The sequence below is a fragment of the Octopus bimaculoides genome, chromosome 18 (genome assembly GCF_046866305.1).
Source record: "Octopus bimaculoides isolate indiv1 chromosome 18, ASM4686630v1, whole genome shotgun sequence".
NCBI lineage: Eukaryota > Metazoa > Mollusca > Cephalopoda > Octopoda > Octopodidae > Octopus > Octopus bimaculoides.
The window spans coordinates 29,082,726-29,103,163 of record NC_142945.1 but is presented as its reverse complement, the minus strand read 5'-3'; the positions used below and the strand labels follow the sequence as shown (position 1 = coordinate 29,103,163).

At 33.3% G+C, this 20,438-nt stretch overlaps 1 protein-coding gene across 15 annotated transcripts in view; it reads right to left on the bottom strand.

The window, feature by feature from the left end:
• Positions 1–20,438, bottom strand: part of LOC106867760 (3',5'-cyclic-AMP phosphodiesterase 4C) — a 702,494-nt gene that overhangs the window by 52,229 nt on the left and 629,827 nt on the right. For all 15 annotated transcript variants that reach the window (XM_014912735.3, XM_089365944.1, XM_089365946.1 and 12 more), the window contains one exon: positions 18,902–18,995. In XM_014912735.3, coding sequence (XP_014768221.1) covers positions 18,902–18,995 — 94 coding nt within the window. The remainder of the gene's footprint in view (positions 1–18,901; positions 18,996–20,438) is intronic.

Genomic DNA, 20,438 nt, shown 5'->3' with positions numbered 1-20,438 from the left:
GTTCCACCTGACTCACTCCCCATGCCAGTGGCACATAAAAAGCACCATCCAAACTAGAATTGGTAGCATACCACAATAATACTACTGGCTATTTGGGAATTGTAAGGGCAAATGAGATCTATTTGTACTCTAATACATACTTAACAGAACACACCTCAACTGTATATATATATATATATATATATATATATATATATATATATATATATATATATATATATGTGTGTGTGTGTGTGTGTAAGTATATATGTGTATATATATATGTATATGCATGTATATATGTGTGTATATATATATATATATATATATATGTATGTATATATGTGTATATATATGTATATGCATGTATATATGTGTGTATATATATATGTATATATGTGTATATATATATATGTTAAAGATTGTCATACCGGCCATGACGAAGGGAAATAGCCCTGAAACTCGAGTCGCCTTTATATATATATATTTATATTTATATATTTATATATTTGATCCTTTATATTGAACACTCAATATTTCATCTACATTCAATACTTTATTTCATGGTGCCATCCATTTTTATTTTATTTTATATTATATATTGTATATTATATTATATATTGTATATTCCATATTCTATACCCCACATTAGTTCTGCAGGAATATAAATAAAACATAAAAAACAGACAGTGTTGGAACTCTTTTAAGCAAAATAATATATTCCTCTATACACAATCATACAAAAAAATCCACCTTTTTTTGTATTTATTTTTACTCGCATATATATATATATATATATATATGTATGTACATATATATATATATATATATATATATATATATATATATATATATATATATATATAGGTGAGAAAGTTGGTATGTGAAAGCACGTGGTTGGATGTATAAAAGATAATAAGAGTGAAAAAACTACAGAAGGCTTGTGTTACATGGTTAAAGTATATATTTAAATTATGTCAGAAAAATGTTAGAAAAATGTTAGAAAATCTTTTTGGTATATAAACATTGTATTTTGAGAAATAACCGGTTTCGTGTTTTCTTTTCAAATTTCTCTACTTCATTGTAACGTGTTCGCTCCAGTCTGAGAAAGAAGAGTTCTAGATAGGGGGAGGTAATTAGGGATTTCTTCCGGTATAGGGGAGATAATCGAAATCTAGGAGGTGGTAGAATTTGATTAATTTACCATGGTTTTGTTCTATATTTTTTCCCCTTTTTTCTCAGTGGGGTGATGAATTTCCTTATTTAAATGTGTTAGCAATGGTTAAGTTTGGGTTTGTATTTTTGAATGAAAAAGGGTTCCTTATTTAATCTAATCTGTGTTGGTGTTTTAATGGCACATTGATAAAGAGGAAAGATTATAAATTGTGGTAGCATTTGTTTTGCACATTTCTCAATATGATCACTAAAAGGTATCATTCGGTATTCTGGGTATGCAATCTGCTGGCGGTGCAGAGTGCATCTACATCTGAGCGATAATCCTGTGGACCCTATGTAGTTCTCGTGGCAGCCCGAACATCTTATTACATAAATAAGATTTTCTGAGGCACAAGTAAAGTTAGATTTAACTTTGAAGAGGAATTCTGAACCTTCTAGAATGTTTGGGCATGTTGCACAATTTGGTCGACCACATTTGTTTACTTTCGCATCTGTTGTTTCGGAAAATAATTTTGCCTTTGTGAGGATCTTTTTCAGTGATTTTGGTTGTTTGTGGCTTTTGATGATTTTGTGTGTGCGTAAAATTTCCTTTAATTTGGGGTCCTTATGTAGCATTGGTATGTTTTGGGTGATGATGGTGAAGGCTTCTTTGTTTCTGGGGTTGTATGTGGATATGTACGGCAGTATTTTCGGGGAATGTGTGTTGCTGTGTTTAACTTTTCTTAAGTTTTCTATATTAATTTGTGATGCACGTCTGATTCCATCCTCTATGAGTTGAACTGGGTAGTGTCTGTCAATTAGTGTGTTTTTGAGTTCTTGTAGTCTGTAGTCTCTAGTATTTTCTTCTGACACTATTGTGCATATCCTTCTTGCAAGGTTGAAGGGGATGTTTGTCTTGGTGTGTCTTGGGTGGCATGAATCAAATAGTAGATATTGTTTGGCGTCTGTGGTTTTGTAAAATATGTCCGTTTCTATTTTTAGGTTTACTTTTTTAATTAGTATATCCAAGAATGGGAGCTCCTTTTGGTTGTACTCCATTGTGAACTGTATGTTTGGGTTGACACTGTTCAATAGACTTTTGAATTTCAAGAGTTCATCTGTGTTTTCATTCCAGAGTATGAAACAGTCGTCCAGGAACCTTTTCAAATTTTCTTTTATGTATTGGGAAAGGGTGTTTCCAAAGGTGGATAAAGATTCCTGGTATATTATTATTTCCAAGTAACCCATTGTTAGGTTCGCAATGACTAGAGCTGCCCTAGTGCCCATAGCAATTCCGGATTTTTGTCGGTAGAAAGTATTGTCAAACATGAAGTGGTTGTTTCGTAAGATATATATATATATATGTATGTATGTATGTATATATAGATCATCATCCTCATCATCGTTTAACGTCTGTTTTTCATGTTGGCATGGGGTGGATAGTTTGACTGGGGATTGGAAAGCTAAGAAGCCACACTAGGCTCCAATTTGATCTGGCAGTGTTTCTACAGCTGGATGCCCTTCCTAACGCCAACCACTCCAAGAGTGTAGTGGGTGCTTTTTATGTGCTAACTACATGGGGAGCAAGTCAGGCGGCATTGGAAATGATCCACGCATGAATGGTGCTTATTGTGTGCCACCAGCATGGGAGCCAGTCAGGTGGCACTGGCATCGGCCACAACTACAATTTCCATTTGATTGTGATTTGATTTGATTTAATTTTGATTTTGATTTTACTTGGCTCAACAGGTCTCCTCAAGCATGGCATGTCACCTGCCGATTCAGAGGTACTTTTTAAAGGGGCTGGTTATGCGACACTGGTGTAGGCTATGAGTGTGATCTCACTTTAGTTGCTGTGTCTTCTCAGTCACAGCATGTCTCCAGAGGTCTCGGTCTTTCATCATTGCCTCTGTGAGGCCCAACATTCAAAAGTCATGCTTCACCACCTCATCCCATGTCTTGCTGGATCTCCCTCTTCCATGGGTTCCTTCCACTGTTAGGGAGTGACATTTTTTCACACAGCTCTCCTCATCCATACGCAGCACATGACTATACCAGCGCAGTCATTTCTCTTGCACACCACATGTGATGCTTCTTATGTCGAACATTTCTCTGAGGGTGCTTACACTCTGTTGTGTGTGCATCTGTATATATATATATATATATATATATATATATCTTTTACTCTTTTACTCTTTTACTTGTTTCAGTCATTTGATTGTGGCCATGCTGGAGCACCGCCTTTAGTCGAGCAAATCGACCCCAAGACTTATTCTTTCGATGCCTAGGTCCCTTTTGCCGAACCGCTAAGTTACGGGGACCTAAACACACCACCATCGGTGGTCAAGCGATGTTGGGAGGACAAACACAGACACACAAACATATACACACATATATATATATATATATACATATATACGACAAGCTTCTTTCAGTTTCTGTCTACCAAATCCACTCACAAGGCTTTGGTCAGCCCGAGGCTATAGTAGAAGACACTTACCCAAGGTACCACGCAGTGGGAATGAACCCAGAACCATGTGGTTGGTAAGCAAGCTACTTACCCCACAGCCACTCCTGCGCCTATATATATATATGTATATGTATGGAGATATATATATATATATATATATATATATATATATATATATATGTGTGTGTGTATATACATGGATATATATATATATGTATGTATTTATATGGATATATATGTGTATACATATGGATATGTATACACACACACACACACACACACACACACACACACACACACATATATATATATATATACTATAGATTCAGGCCGACAAAAGCCTTGTGAGTGGATTTTGTACACACAGAAACTGAAAGAAGGCTGTCATATATATGTGTATATTTGTGTGTGTGTTTCTGTGTTTGTACCCTCACCATTGCTTGACAACCGATGTTGCTCTGTTTATGTTTCCATAACTTACCGGTTTGGCAAAAGACACTGATAGAATAAAAGTACTAGGCTTGCAATGAATAAATCCTGTGGTCGATTTGTTCGACCAATGCTGGTGCTCCAGCATGGCGACAATCACATGAGCAAAACAAGTAAAACAATAAAAGAACTATGCCATTTTAATCCTGAGCAAGGTCAAGTATCTCTGCTAGTATATGACGCAGTGACCTAACAAATTGTATTTAGAATATTAATTGCGATTGTTTAATCGAAGAAATTTGGAATTGTGTAAATGCATGAATTTTAAACATACACACACACAGAGAAAATTTGCCTTTTATAGTATAGATACACACACATACATATCTGCATCATCAACATAGACCACTGACTAACACAGCCACCAATAAAAAATTTGGAACATAGTTACAAAATCATAGCATCATAAAACCATAAGAAAAAAATTACATCTTATCATATAAAAGTGGAACCACAGAATTTACCCCACATTCCAAGACATGTAGTATAAAAATTTAAAGTTGTAATTTGAATTTATACGATCCAGATATGTATATGTGTGTATGTGTGTGTATGTATGTATGTATGCTCGCATGCATATAATAGTTAAGAGCCTAAATGCTGCACATGTACACCTGTTGCTCTCCAAAAATGAAAAGAAGTGTGTGTGATTAGTGTTAAAGCATTTAACTATTATATCTATACACATACATACATACACACACATACATACATATACATATCTGGATCATATAAATTCAAATTACAACTTTAAATTTTTATACTACATGTCTTGGAATGTGGGGTAAATTCTGTGGTTCCACTTTTATATGATAAGATGTAATTTTTTTCTTATGGTTTTATGATGCTATGATTTTGTAACTATGTTCCAAATTTTTTATTGGTGGCTGTGTTAGTCAGTGGTCTATGTTGATGATGCAGATATGTATGTGTGTGTATATGTTCTAAAGAGTCTATTGATAATTAATATATTAATCTTCAAAGAATATTTTGATGTGATTTTGATTAGGCAACCTGCTATACAAAGTTATTTAGAGCTATTTTGTTTCAATCTCTCTATGCAAATACTCTCCTAAGTTCAGAAGAGTTATTTTTAAGGAGTGCTTATTCAAACAATATTTTTATGTTCATAATATTAAATAGTTATTTAAAAAAAAAACCCATTGCATTTTATGAGTATTTACGTATATATTAAGTGGAATGCAATTATGGTATCTAAGATGGTATTTTTGCATGACAAAATTAACTCAATATCATTATCCAATGTTTTAGTATTACAATTAAGCATTTCACAATAATACTTAAATTACAGAATGATTTAGATTATATATAAGTATTGCTTTCTTTAAAAGATGCTGTATACTATTGTAGATTAAATTATTATTTTTTCAATATGGGTCTTTTTGCTTATGTTGAATTATCTTTGTAATGCACTAAAGTATAATTCTGATAATATCTAATATTAAATTGACTTGCTGTTATTCTGATGTTATCTATTCAATTCTGATTAATATCAAATGTGATAGTTGCTGCATAGATAACAAATTTTACTAGACAGTTGCTTTTCATTGAACACTAATTGATTCAGTCTATAGCAACTGTCTAGAAAAATTTTGCGAATGGCAATTGTACCTAGGAGTGTTAATGTCATTTGTTTTCTGGCAATTTGAATTATAGATGTAATTTGATTATTATAGGATGATTGTATATAAACAAAGTTTGTTAGTGTTGAATACCTTCTTTTGAGTAAATGCAACATTACAAGATGGAAAGATATATTTCCAGTATGTGTATTTGACATTACTAAAATGTGGTGGTTTAAACCCCATGAATTTTTACTAAGCTATATATTTGTCGTATTTAATGGTTTCTTTAAAATCCCAGAATACTACTTCAATATTATCTAGATTTGCTACTAGCACAGATTTTCTAAATTCACATTGTGTTACAGTACAGATTTGTTACTTGTATAGATTTTTAGTGAATCACTCTTAATTAAGTAGAACCCATTCTGCACTTTGAACATAACAGCTAAATAATGAAATAGCTATCTAATAGACATTTCCATCTGAAAGTATGCACATAACAACACAAACATTTTAATAAATACTGAATGTCACATTCATAAGACCTAGTTAACTGAATATGCTGGAAGGCTTTTATTTCTACAAGTTAAATAAAAAACATAAAGAAAACTGAAATTCAATTTCAGAACCAAAAAATGTCTTCCAACTCTGACCTTTCAAAATGGTCATCTTCAAAATGAAGAACATAAAATTCAAAAACAGGCAACACCCTTCAGCAGTAGCAGGCAAATACTATAAAGAATATCCTGGAATCAAACAACTTATTTGTGAAGGTAGACACAAAAAGAAACTGCATGAAATGAATAAATAATAAATCTACTGGAAAACAGCAATACTACTACTCTTTTACTTGTTTCAGTCATTTGACTGCAGCCATGCTGGAGCACCGCCTTTAGTCGAGCAAATCGACCCCGGAACTTATTCTTTGTAAGCCTAGTACTTATTCTATCAGTCTCTTTTGCTGAACTGCTAAGTGACGGGGACATAAACACACCACCATCAGTTGTCAAGCAATGCAAGGGGGACAAAGACATACACACAAACATACACACACACACATATATATGCATATATATGATGGCCTTCTTTCAGTTTCCGTCTACCAAATCCACTCACAAGGCTTTGGTGGGCCCGAGGCTATAGTAGAAGACATTTGCCCAAGATGCCGCGCAGTGGTACTGTACCCGGAACCATGTGGTTGGTAAGCAAGCTACTTACCACACAGCCACTCATGCGCCTAATAATAATTATTAACAACACTAATAATACATTAAATTCTATAAAAATCATAATTTTGAGTTTTAACATAGAAGATATTCTTGCCTTAAAACAACTTTATATTGCTATCAAGATCCATAAACACAACCAGATTGAAAAAATCTAAATAAACAGAACTAAGACAAATTATAATATATAAAAGGCAAAAGTAGCAAATAATATCTGGAAATATCCCAGTACATTTTTGGAACAACAGTAATTTCATATAATTGATTATTGCCCTTCTGTAGCTAAGTTTTCACTTTTAAAAACTCTATATTCTTGCTTAATATTGCAGATATTAAGATAATAATTATGCATACTAAAAATTGAGTTAGTCTTTTACCAATAGGATATAAATCAAAGACCTAATACAGAACTTTTCTTTGCAAGCTTATGAGCTTGCAATCACAGAAATTTCAAACTTAATTGGACTATTTGTTATAGATTTAATCCTGAATACATTTAAAGCTATTAACAGCAGAATATATAGAAATGATGACTTATTAATCTCCAAAAATATGAACAGTAATAAGCAGATAAATTCAGGAAAAAAGTTAACCAAGCTGTTTAACTATCTGGATCTAAAAGTTACAATAACAACCTCAAAATTTCATTGCCACAACATTTAACTTTAAAAAAAATAATTCAGCCATACATTAAACTAAATGATTGCATGCAGGTCCCAGTTCCAGCCTTCACCATGTGTTTTTAGAAATCTACTCAGATATGTGGGCAAGTGAATTTTGGCCATCAACTTATGATCAAGCCATATTCACTGAAATTTAATCAAATTCACAGTTTTACATGAATACAAAGTGAATTCATTGCTTAAGAGATTATTAGAATATTAAAAATAAGATTCTATTCCTACAATTTTAGTTCCATCTTACCCCAAGTCCACTGTTATGTCAAAAATTCATTATTTTATATTGCACTTATTCTGTAACTGGTATTGGATTAACAAAGCTTCATGTCAACAAATGCCAAGGTGCATGTTTTTCTTTCCCCAAAAGAAAAACTATTTGGAATTTAAGATAAAGTTTTCAGTGATATAATCTGACCATGCAGAACCCCACTTTCTGAATAATCTTTAACACTGCCTAAATAACTAAGGCAGGCCCAATTCATAGAAATATGGTTCAACCCACATGGAAAACAGACATTAAATGATGGTGATGATGATAACAATTACAATTACCATAGGTACATATATCCCATGTTTCACACTTATTTTCACTCAATATAAGAGTTTTAAAAAACCCAGAGTAAGAGATAATCATGACAACACCTACATCTAAAAATCTGTGATCCAAAATAAACTAAATAATAGTACGAGATGTGTTGAACCTGTCAAATAATGCTACTATGACAGAATCAAACATTATTTGAAGAATATTATTCATATTAGTAATTGCAAGAGCATGGTCCCTGATGGAACAACATGAAATTCTTTGAAATGAGAAGCTATAGAAATTAATGATAAAACTCACAGGAAAATAGTGGCAGAAAAATAAATGCTTTCTGAATCTCAACCTTTAAAACTGAACCAAGTCACAAATTCTAGTGGTGGTAGTGATGATGGATAAGTGCATATGTATTATACATGCATACGTACATATGTATGTATGTATGTATGTATGTATGTATGTACGTACGTATGTATGTATGTATGTATGTATGTATGTATGTATGTATGTATGTATGTATGTATGTATGAAAGGGTGCTGAAAAGTTCCTGGTTTGGGGTAAAAGAAAATACAGGAGGATCAGTTAATTATTCAACGTATTCAACTCTCAGATCCACAGTCTTGGAAGAAAACCAAAATTTTCAGATAGGGACCATCGGACTCTTACATAAATTATTAGAAAGGATCACAAAAGTACAGCCCCCAAAATTACTGCAGAGCTTAATGACCACCTCGAGAACCCAGTTTCACAAAAACTGTTTGCTGGGAGCTGCACAAAGCTGGATTGGATGGGAGGGCTGCAATCAGAAAACCACGACTTTCAAAAACAAACGTTGCAAAGCATTTAGAGTGGAGTAAAAACCTACAGAATTGGTCCCTAGAGCAGTGGAAGAATGTTATTTTCTTGGACGAGTCATCCTTTACTTTATTTCTGACCACCAGCTGTGTATACATGTGGAGACAGCCAAAAGAAGCAATTGACCCAGACTGCCTTCCTCCAACTGTTAAACATGGAGGAGGATTTGCGATGATCTGGGGGGGGGGGGGGCTATATCTTGGAAATCCACCAGCCCAAAAGTTTCCCTTCATGGCAGAATTAATAGTCAAGACTATTTAAGCATTTTATCTGATCAAATTCATTCTATGGTTGCAGAACAGTTTCCAGAGGGAAAAGCAATCTTTCAGGATGATAATGCTCCAATTCACACAGCTAAAGTTGTTACTGAATGGCACGAGGAACATTCTAGTGAAGTTAAGCATCTTATCGGGCCACCACAGTCCCCAGATCTCAATATTATTGAACATTTATTATGCATTTTAGAAAAACAAGTAAGGAGTCAATATTCTTCACCATCATCACTACAAGAACTGGAGACTGTTTTAGCTGAAGAATGGACAAAAATTCCTTTGGAAAGAATTCAAACTTTGTATGAGTTCATACCTTGTATAATTCAAGCTGTAATTACTGCCAAAGGCAGTCCTACCCTATATTAAAACAAATTTGTTCAAATTTTAAGGTGTTTCCATTATTTTGTCCAACCCTTGTATATGTATGTAGCTAAATGTGTATACACACACATATGTGTGGAGAGAGAGAAAGAGAGAGAGAGAAATGAGGTGAGCATGCTTTGCTGGATATGCCATGCACATAAATGGAGTTTAGATAGCGAGACAAAGTGGATATAAGGAGAATTAGATGCAACATGCCAGAAAAGAAATTCCAATGGTGTGGGCATACAATGTAGATGGAAGGTAACAGCTGCATAAGCAAGTGCTGAGTATTCAAATTGAATGATATTTGTGGAAGAGGGAGATGAAAGAAGACAGGGGGACTAGGTGATAAAAATGATCTCAAGATGTTACATCTGATATAGATGACAGAAGATTGTGTTGACTGGCAATATGTGATGCTGCAGATGATCCAGCCTCTTACACATGCTTGGTGAAACACTCAATAAAATAATGGAATAGTGCATACATCTCAGTGCCTAGTACCTATTTATACCCTCACATTTCAACATCTCTTCTATGAGCTGTACCCTCTCATTTCCTGGCCATCCCCTCTACTCACCATACCATACCACCAAAAATTAAGAAAGCACTGAATCTATGTATATTGATTATCCCCTTCCACTACCACTACTACCCATATCTTGCTGTTCCTTCTTCCTCTATCCTTCCAAAACCTGATGCTTAAGTAGAATAGGATTGCACTCTGGTAACCATTATCCACCTTTCCTTACTCTACTATCACCACATTCTCTTGGACATATTACCTTGTGGATACACCCTGGTTTCTCATCATAATCTTATCTTTCCTTCACACACCACTCTATCCATTCATATAGAATTTTGGTAAATTTTGGGAAGTACACCTTCATGTGTTTCACTAAGGAAAACAAAAAACCTTGGATCTTTTGCGTGGAATCAAGCACTCCGACCTCCTAATGTGGGTGGGGGGGGGGGCCCATCTTGGAATCATTGGAATTTTTTTTGTTCATTGAGTGAATTACAGTAACCTCCTAATATACCACAAAACACTTTTTTGTCCAGAAAACGGGTGGGGTGGAATCCTTGGAAATTTCACCCCTCTCCTTCCTGGAATTATTGGAAAATGCTTGTTTTTTCCTTAATTGAATTACGGTGGCCGCCTAATATGCTACAAAACACCTTTTTTTTTCTTCAGAAAATGGGGGCTGGGATGGGGTAGAACCCTTGAAAATTTCATCCCCCACCCCCAACATTTTACAGAAATATGTTTTCGAGAGTGTGGATTACATAATTCATTATTAAATTATATTTACTAGTTGATACTATATGAATTAATATGTTAACATTTATATTGTGTGTATTTTATGCTACAAAAACTTTTTATGAAGTCGTAGTCTATGAAATGTGTGTGTTTATGCATATATATATATATATATATACAAGAGTGTGTATGTATATGTAGATGAAGAAAAGTACTTATTACATACCTTGCTGTCAAATCATTGGATTAATCTCAACAAAATACAAACTTTTTTCTAAATTTTATCACCTAAACATTTCAGGCTGTGGTCCAGTATTTTAGAAAAAAAAACAAAAACAATTTTGCTTTGGATATTTCTTGTTCAAACTCAAATTGGGTCTTGAGTGTGAGGGTGGAGAGAGAGAGAGAGAGATAGATAGAGAGAATAACATGTGCAGATTTCCAGCTGAACATTTTTTAAATTCCAATTTTTTTTTCTAGTCTACATGGAAAAATATGGAGATTAAGAATATGGAAAAAATAATTTCTTGATTTCAGATTTTGTTTGAAAAACTCCAAAACTGAACCACATCCCTCTCTTTGTCTGAAACTGAAAATGTCGATATGCTAAAAATAACACCTAAATGTCTGGAGAATTTTTGTGTTTGTGTGTGTGCACACAACAATTTCTACTGTTTATCCAAATAAACAGAGAAAAGTACACAGAAATATGTTTTACAAGTTTAGGACAAAAGCCCCCTAGGACAAAAAACCCCTAGGACAAAAGTCCCCAAGGACAAAAATCCACATGGACAAAAGCCCCTTGGACAAAAAGCCTCGTTGTTAAAGTGTGAAAGTGGATGAAAGCCCCATGGTTATATTTTTTGATTATTTTTTCGTTTTTTTTTCACCTTTTACTTGTTTCAATCATTAGACTGCAGCCATGCTGGGGTACTGCCTTGAAGAATTTTTAATTGAACATATCAACCCCCAAATTCTTTTTTCCTTTTTACTTGTTGCAGTTATTAGACTGCGATCATGCTGGGGCACCACCTTGAAGAATTTTTAGTCGAATGTAACAAACACAGAATTTTTTTTAATGATTTTCAACCAGTGCATGAAGTTAAGCTTAGAAGGTATCTCCACATGCTAGGAACAACAGCCAAATCTCTTGAAAATTTTTTATAATCCCTCGGTTTCTTTTATTTTCTACAAATCTTTTTCTTGTTTCAGTCATTGGACTGTGGCCATGCTGGGGCAACAGCTTGAAGAATTTTTGGTCGCAGAAAAATCAACATTTTAAGATATATATTTAAAGTCTTTTGTTTTCTTCTCTCAGTACTTACAGGTTAATGAGAATAAGCTGACCTTTTGAACTTTCTCCAGCTGTTGAAGGCCAAAAAGATGGCTAGTCATTCAAACGTACTTCTTATCGTTTTTATGTTCCTCCACATTTCTTGAAGTAAATGCTTTCCCTTTTGTTAGAATTAAGACAATATGTACATTGAGTAGTAAAGAGTCTTGGGCTCTGTTTTTCTATTATTGATGTTAAGGTTGATTTATTCTCATTTTCAAACATTAGAATTATTCTAAAAATGAAGAAAATAATTGAGACACACGGAGCATGCCACTGTGAGGGAACATAAATGTTTTGACATTGTTTTTCGATTGAAAATATTTTGTTTACTTAAAAACTTGAATTTTGGAAAATAATTTTTTTTTACAACTGTGATTTCCATTTTTGTTTATGTGAAATTATAAAAAAAAATTTGTAAAATTTGGCTGCTATTTCTAACATGTGGAGTGGAGAGATTTTCTTGGCTTAACTTTATGTGCAGGTTGAAAATCACCTAAAAAAGATTCTGAGGCCGATACATTCGACTAAAGATTCTTCAAGGCAGTGACCCAGCAAGGTCGCAGTCCAGTGGCTGAAATAAGTAAGAAGATTTTTAGAAGATAAAAAAAAAAATGAAGAATAACCAAAAGATATAACCAAGGGGGCAGTTATAAAAAAATTTCAATAGATTTGGCTGTTATTTCTAACATGTTGAGAGACCTTCTAGGCTTAACTTCATGCACTGGTTGAAAATCATCTAAAAAAAATCCTGGGGTCGATACAATCAACTAAAATTTCTCAAGGCGGTGCCCCAGCATGGCTGCAGTCTAATAACTGCAACAAGTAAAAAGAAAAACAAAAATGAATTATATCACAGAAGTGGTTTTGATCAAGCTTAAAAAAAAATTCTGGGTTCCATACAGCCATCTAAAAATTCTTCACGATGGTTCCCCAGCCTGGCTGGCCACAGTCTAATAACTGCAACAAGTAAAATAGACATTCTGGGGTCGATACATTCGACTAAAAATTCTAAAAATGAAAAATAACTGAAAAATATAACCGTGGGGGTTTTGTCCTAAGGGGCTTTTGTCCTAGAGGGCTTTTGTCTAGACCCCCATGTCTTACATTTCTCTCTCCTCTCTCTCCCTCTCTCTCTCTCACACACACATAGCACTGTGGAAGAGAAAACAAATGTTTTTTTCCTTAAACGCACAAGATATAGTCTGTAAATTAAGGATTTTTTTATAAGATACAATATTTTATCATCAGAACATATATATTATCTCACACAACAATTAAGATATATTTATTTTAAATTGCTTCTTTGTAGACAGAAAACTTTTATTCTCTCTCTCACACACACTCTCTCTCTCTCTCTCTCCGCCTTCACAGACAAAAATGAAACCCAATTTGAATTTAAGCGGGAAATATCTAAAATGAAATTTGTTTTTTTTCCTAAAATGCTGGCCCACAGCCTGAAATGTTTAGGCAAACAAATATTTATATCAATAAAATTTAGAAAAAAGTTTGTATTTTGTTGGGATTAATCCAATGATTTGACAGCAAAGTATGTAATAAGTACTTTTCTTCGTCTACACATACATACATACATATATATATATATATTTTATTATATGTATTTATTTTCTCCAAGTAAAAAATAACTCGGATAAAATAAATTGGTTAATAGGTACCGGGGTAGCAAAGATCACAAAATAACCGTGGTGTAACTCCTGTTTATGAGGTAGAAACTCCTTGATATTTTGGGTATTTGAGTATATATAAATTTAAAGAATGGAGTAAACGCATATTATAACTGCATACTTTTATTCCGACATATGTTTCAAAGAATTACAATTTATGTGATCCATAGGAATCGGTGATGTTAAAAATGTAAACGTCTCCTCAGGGAAAAGTATGAGAACCAGCTTAAACGTAAGACATTATAATCGAATATGAGAACTATAGTTAGAGAAGGTTATAACGTAATTCATTTGAAAAAACCATTAGAGAATAGGACGCTACCAGATAGTCCGTTGGACAAGAAGTGAAGAAGAGATGTATGCATGTGTGTTTATGTATGTGCTTATGTGGGTATACACAAGATTAACCCCATTTATAATGCCTTTTTATTACATAACATTCATCTCCAATTTTTATCGGATTTATATTATCCTACCGTCTCCTAATTCTACACTCTGAATTTTCTTTCCCCTTTTTTTCTTTTTTTTTTTTTCTTTTCTCTTCTTCACTTCTTGTCCAACGGACTATCTGGTAGCGTCCTATTCTCTAACGGTTTTTTCAAATGAATTACGATATAACCTTCTCTAACTATAGTTCTCATATTCGATTATAATGTCTTACGTTTAAGCTGGTTCTCATACTTTTCCCTGAGGAGAAGTTTACATTTTTAACATCGCCGATTCCTATGGATCACATAAATTGTAATTCTTCAAAACATATGTCGGAATAAAAGTATGCAGTTATAATATGCGTTTACTCCATTCTTTAAATTTATATATATATATATATATATATATATATATATATATATATATATATATATATATATATATATATATATATATATATATATATATATATATATATATATAGATATATATATACATATATATATATATATGCATACACACACACATTTTATAGACTATGACTTCAGAAAAATCATTTTTAGCATAAAATACAAATACACACAATATAAATGTAAACATATTAATATTATTGATAGTAACAATTAGTAAATATGTATTTAATAACAAACCATATATATATATATACATACACAATCACATTTCATAGACTACGGCTTTGTAAAAAATATTTTTAGCATAAAATACACAAAATATAAATGTTAACATAATAATTCATATAGTATCAACTAGTAAATATATATTTAATAATGAAACCATGTAATCCACACTCTCAAAAACATATTTCTGTAAAATGTTGGAGTGAAATTTCCGAGGCCTCCACCCCACCCTAACCTCCATTTTCTGGACAAAAATATGTTTTGTGGCATATTAAGAGGCCACTGTAATTCATTCGATGAAAAGAAAACAAGCATTTTCCAATGATTCCAAGAAGGAGAGGGATGAAATTTCTGAGAATTATCCCCACCCCATTTTCTGGACAAAAAAAACGTGTTTTGTGGCATATTAGGAGGTCATCGAAATTCATTCAATGAAAAAGAAAAATTCCAATGATTCCGGGAGGGGCGGTACCCCCTACCCTTTTTTCTGAACAAAAATAAGGGGTTTGCAGCACATTAGGTGGTAGGGATACTTGCTTCCATGCAAAAAAAATCTGAGTTTTTTTTTTAGTGAAACGAGTATGAGTGTACTTCCTCAAATTTGCCAAATTTTGGGTAGTATTGCATCTCTTTCTGCTCAACCTGTCCCACCATCCTTATCATTCTGAATATCTCTCACTACCCACCCCCAGACACTAATTTTCTCTTCCTCACCTATCATCTCCCAACAGAAAATCTGTTTCTTCTTTCATATTTCAACTATTACTCTTTTACTCTAAGAAGATTCTCTTACACCAAATTAGCTACACGACATCCCATAAGTTCTAATGCCATGAAAATAAAGCATCCAGTACACTCTGTAAGTGGTTGGTAAATGGAATCAAGCAGTGACAATGCAGAGTTTGAGAAGGTTCCTTACTCTTGCTGAAAGAAAGATAATCTCCACAGAGCTGGTTCCAAGAAAAAAATGCACCTAGTACATACTGTAGTCAGTTGGTGTTAGAAAAGACATCAAAGCCCAGCTATAAAAATCATGTCAAAACTGAGACAATGGAGTAAGACTTAGTCCATTGGATCCAGTTGAACCATTTAATCTATGGCAGAATGAGAAGTGGATAAATGACGATGACGATGATGACAACAATAATGACAACAATGATGATGATCATGACATACACATATACACTGTGCAGTAAATCATTTGTTTATGTTTAATCAAGACAATATATTCTATAGCTTGGAAGCAAAGATCAATGGAATAAAGTGCATTAGTTGAAAACAAGGTTTGACACAAGATGGGCAGCTGATCATAGAATACTTCTTCAAGAGGTCTTGTCCAATCTATGCCAGTAAGGAAAAAAGGTGGGCATGAAAATAATGATAATGATGATGATGACATACGATACAAAAATACAAATAAAATATAATTCTGAATCAAAATATGAATTTAGTGTGCCCGAATAAATTCTATACTATGCTATTTCAATTGCCCACTACTCCAAGCAAAGTTATCTTATTCTAGTTTCCAAGAAAGCCTGAAATGTCTGATTATTCATCCACATGAAATCTTTGAGTAGACAAATAGTCTGATTCTTTATTTTCATCTAGATGTTCACATATACCCCAACATTATCATTCAAGATCATATATCACCCATCATTATCGTTCAGTAACCACCATTATTGATATGTTTGCAATTTACCATATTCCCAGTCATCTCATGACATAACATGATTTTCTGTGCAAGAAAACTCCAAGAGAAAACAACAAAAACTCATTTTCTTGTTTTCTGAGTTGGAAAAGACCTTTGATAGCATTTCAAGAATTGCTATGTGGAAGGTTCTTCATCGTTTTGGATGTCCTGATAACTTTATCTTTCTGGTTCAAGCAATGCATGACAATATGTCTGGATGTGTATTCCACCAAAACTTGCTGTCAGAAGAACTTCCATTCACTTGCAGACTAAAACAAAGATATGTCTTGGCACCTATGCTATTCTCCTTCTATCTGGCTTGCAATGCTTCATGAGGTTACTGCAGACATTCCAGGAGTTGACATCAGATATCAATATGATGTAAGACTTTTTAATCTTAGTAGATTTCAGTCTAAACATCTGACACACATGCAACACATCTCAAAACTTCAATATGATGATGATAATGCTGCCCTCTGTCATTCAAAAGAAGAACTCCAACAGTCTCTCAAAACAATTGTGCTATAGCCTTTCCCATTGCTTTGGTCTTACAGTAAACATCAAGAAAGCCAAGGTCCTTGCACAACCAGCCCCAAATACCATCATACAAGATTTTGATGTTACCAACTCGGTTACATCTCTTGAAAAAGTAGAGCATAGGCAGCTTTTTATCAAATAAGTGCACCTCAGAAAAGGAACACATAATTGGAGCTATACATGGGGTATTTGGAAAGTTAAAAAAATGTGTCTTCAACAATAAAGATCCTAACTTAGCAAAGAAAATTATAGTTTATAATGCTGTTGTTGTCTCAACCTTGCTATATGGATGTGAAACCTGGACTCTAAATTGCAACATCCAAAAATTAGAATGCTTTCAGCAACAAAAGCTTCATTCAGTCTTGAGCATCAAATGGGGACATTATGTGATTAACAATAAAATCCTGGAAAAAGCCAACAGTCAAAGTATCAAATCACTGATCATGAGACACCATCTTCGATGGTCAGGACATGTAACAAGAATGGATGAGTCAAGTTTTATTCAGTGAGCTCATTTCTGGAAGAAGACCATGGGGTTGTCCTCTTCGAAGATACAAGGACCAACTCAAAGCGACACTAAAAGCCACTGGAATTGAGCCCAAATTGTTTGAAACACAAGTCCAAGACTGTACCAAGTGGTGGTGTTCCATTACTATTGGAACCAAAAACTGTGAAACCACCAGAAGAGAAAAGGAAGAAATCAAATGATAGGAGAGAAAGGCTTGACAAAATCAACCTTGTCCTCCACCAACATTGCCATACAATTAATGCCATCGACTCTTCTATGCACGAATTGGTCCACAGAGTCATCAACAGTATCACCATAAAGGAAGCATTCAGCAAAAAAGAAAATAAATACTCAGATATGAGATAAAGCCACCATTAACCGTATTCCCAGTCATCTCAGCTTATCTATGAGGTAAGATCTAATCTTAGCATTTTTTTTCCATCCATATCATTCTTTGCCATCTTGTACTATAAATACCAGTTATCTTTATTACATAATTCTTGTTTATGAAACAAATATTATGCATACACAACACTTGTCTATACCAGTACTATTATGACTCTTGCAAACATTAGCTAATTTCTTTAATGCTCACTTATTTCATTATCTCACATGCAAACCATCTTTCATGCAAGCTAACATCGATCAGTTAACAGAATATTTCCAAATCCTTCTTAAGAGCAATCACCAACATTATATACTTATATTTCATCAACATACATCAGACTTCTTACAAATGCTTCTTGCAACTATTTCTTACTCTAACTGTAATACCATCATTGTAACTGCTTTTAAATAATCTGATTGCAGAAACTATTAACTACATCTAGCAAGTTGTATGAGCTAACCATTTTGTATTAATAAAAACCAAAGTTTTATTCATTTTTAATCTGCCAGATATTCCAGTGCTTCATTTATGTCTCCATCCTGCCACTGAATACCTTTTCTTACCACTTGAACATGAGCGCTTCACTAAAACGTCAGGATTTTGTTGATCTCTGTTGATAATAACAACTTGGTATTCTGTATGTGGTCTTTTAAGCCTTTAGACTTTAGACCTGTAGTTACTAGGCCTTTGAAGCTTGTAGAACACAGGTATAATAAATATTAATTTCACTGCACACCTGTGGATAAAAGTTTTCTATGTGAAACATTAATTCCATTATTATATAAGTGTAGTCAAAGAAATCTATTACTTACCAAGATATGTACTGCATATGTACTCTGCTATTTGATTCCCTGATTTACTTGACTCTGCAAAATGACTAAGCTCCCTGTTTAGCATCCGTTTGAACTGAAACACAAAACCAATTATAGTGCTATTTGGATTTTTGTTTTGATTAAGACACATATAAAATAAAAAAGACAAGAATGTGTATACATACATTCATTTGTGTGTGTATATGTCTGAGTCTGTGTATGTGCATATACAGAGAGAAAGAGAGAGTGTGTATGTGAGAAATGTAAAGAAATATCTAAATAAGTACTGTTATTAACACAGATATCAAAATTCATTTATATATCAGATCGATTGCAATGGAAGTATTTGATATGTTGCAGTTTCAGTCTGTCATTTAGTATTTTCCTATTATTTCTAGAAGTTTCCTGCTTCTCTAGTCTGCTAAAAACCTGTCCATTATCAGTGGCCCTACATTCCCTCTATTCCTATTCAAGTATTAAAGTCATTCTTAGTTTTGCCAGTTAAATAATATATACTTCACTAAGGAGGTGAAATATTACTGAAACATGTCAATTGCTTTCATGTTAACTTTATAGACAAAGTCCACTCCAATCTATACTGTGTATATTGTCAAAAACCAGAAAGAAAAAAAAAAACTTATTAGAATTATCTCCCTTGTTTGCTTTCGCAATTTAAATACATCTAAAGGGAGTTTCTGTACTAACTTTTGACTAATTTCAGCAGACTGAAGTTTTTCAACTTACATTATTACCTCTTTGAGACCCAGTTGGAATAGATTGTCAAGTCTAGAGGAAATTTTGTGAGTTACAAGTCTATATAAGCATTGTTTGCATATGAATAGTGAATTAAGTGTTTTGAGATATTTTTGGATTCCTCCATTTCATACAAAAGTTCTTCATTTTGATGAGGATCAAAATCTTTCTAAGGTATTTTGTTCTGATAGTCATAATTTGACAAGTTTCATATTTGTAGAATGTTGAGGAGAATGCATTAAAACTGTAGAATGTTATTTTGGTGTGCGTAGAGAATTTCTTACAGTTTCAAAATTTCTTAAGCAGTTTCAGTTCATGAATTTAGCATTTCGCATGGTTCAGAACTTCACTGTTTTTAAGGGATATGCTAAATTTTTTTCCCAATTTCAACCTTTCTTTAATATATTAAAATGTATTCTGTGACTTGGAATTCACCATACAACATATGATTTGTATTTTGGGTATTTTTATGACAGTTAATTTTGAGAGCAGTTTCATCAACCCAAGTCAGTGATTTTTTCACTTAATTCATATAAAACCACTCTTAAATTTTAATTGCATGTTTGACACCAATACAAAACTATTTAAGATTGATAGATGCATTAATCCTAAAACCACATTTCCTTCAGCACTTCAGGATTTTTCTAATGCAGACCTAGTGAAGTCTATCGCCTTAATAGTGACAAGTTTTAGCATATAAATTCTTTTATAGCAAAGAATATACAAAAATATTAGTAAATAAAAATGTAAGCTGTTATCTAGTACCAGTTTAAACCTCAACAGG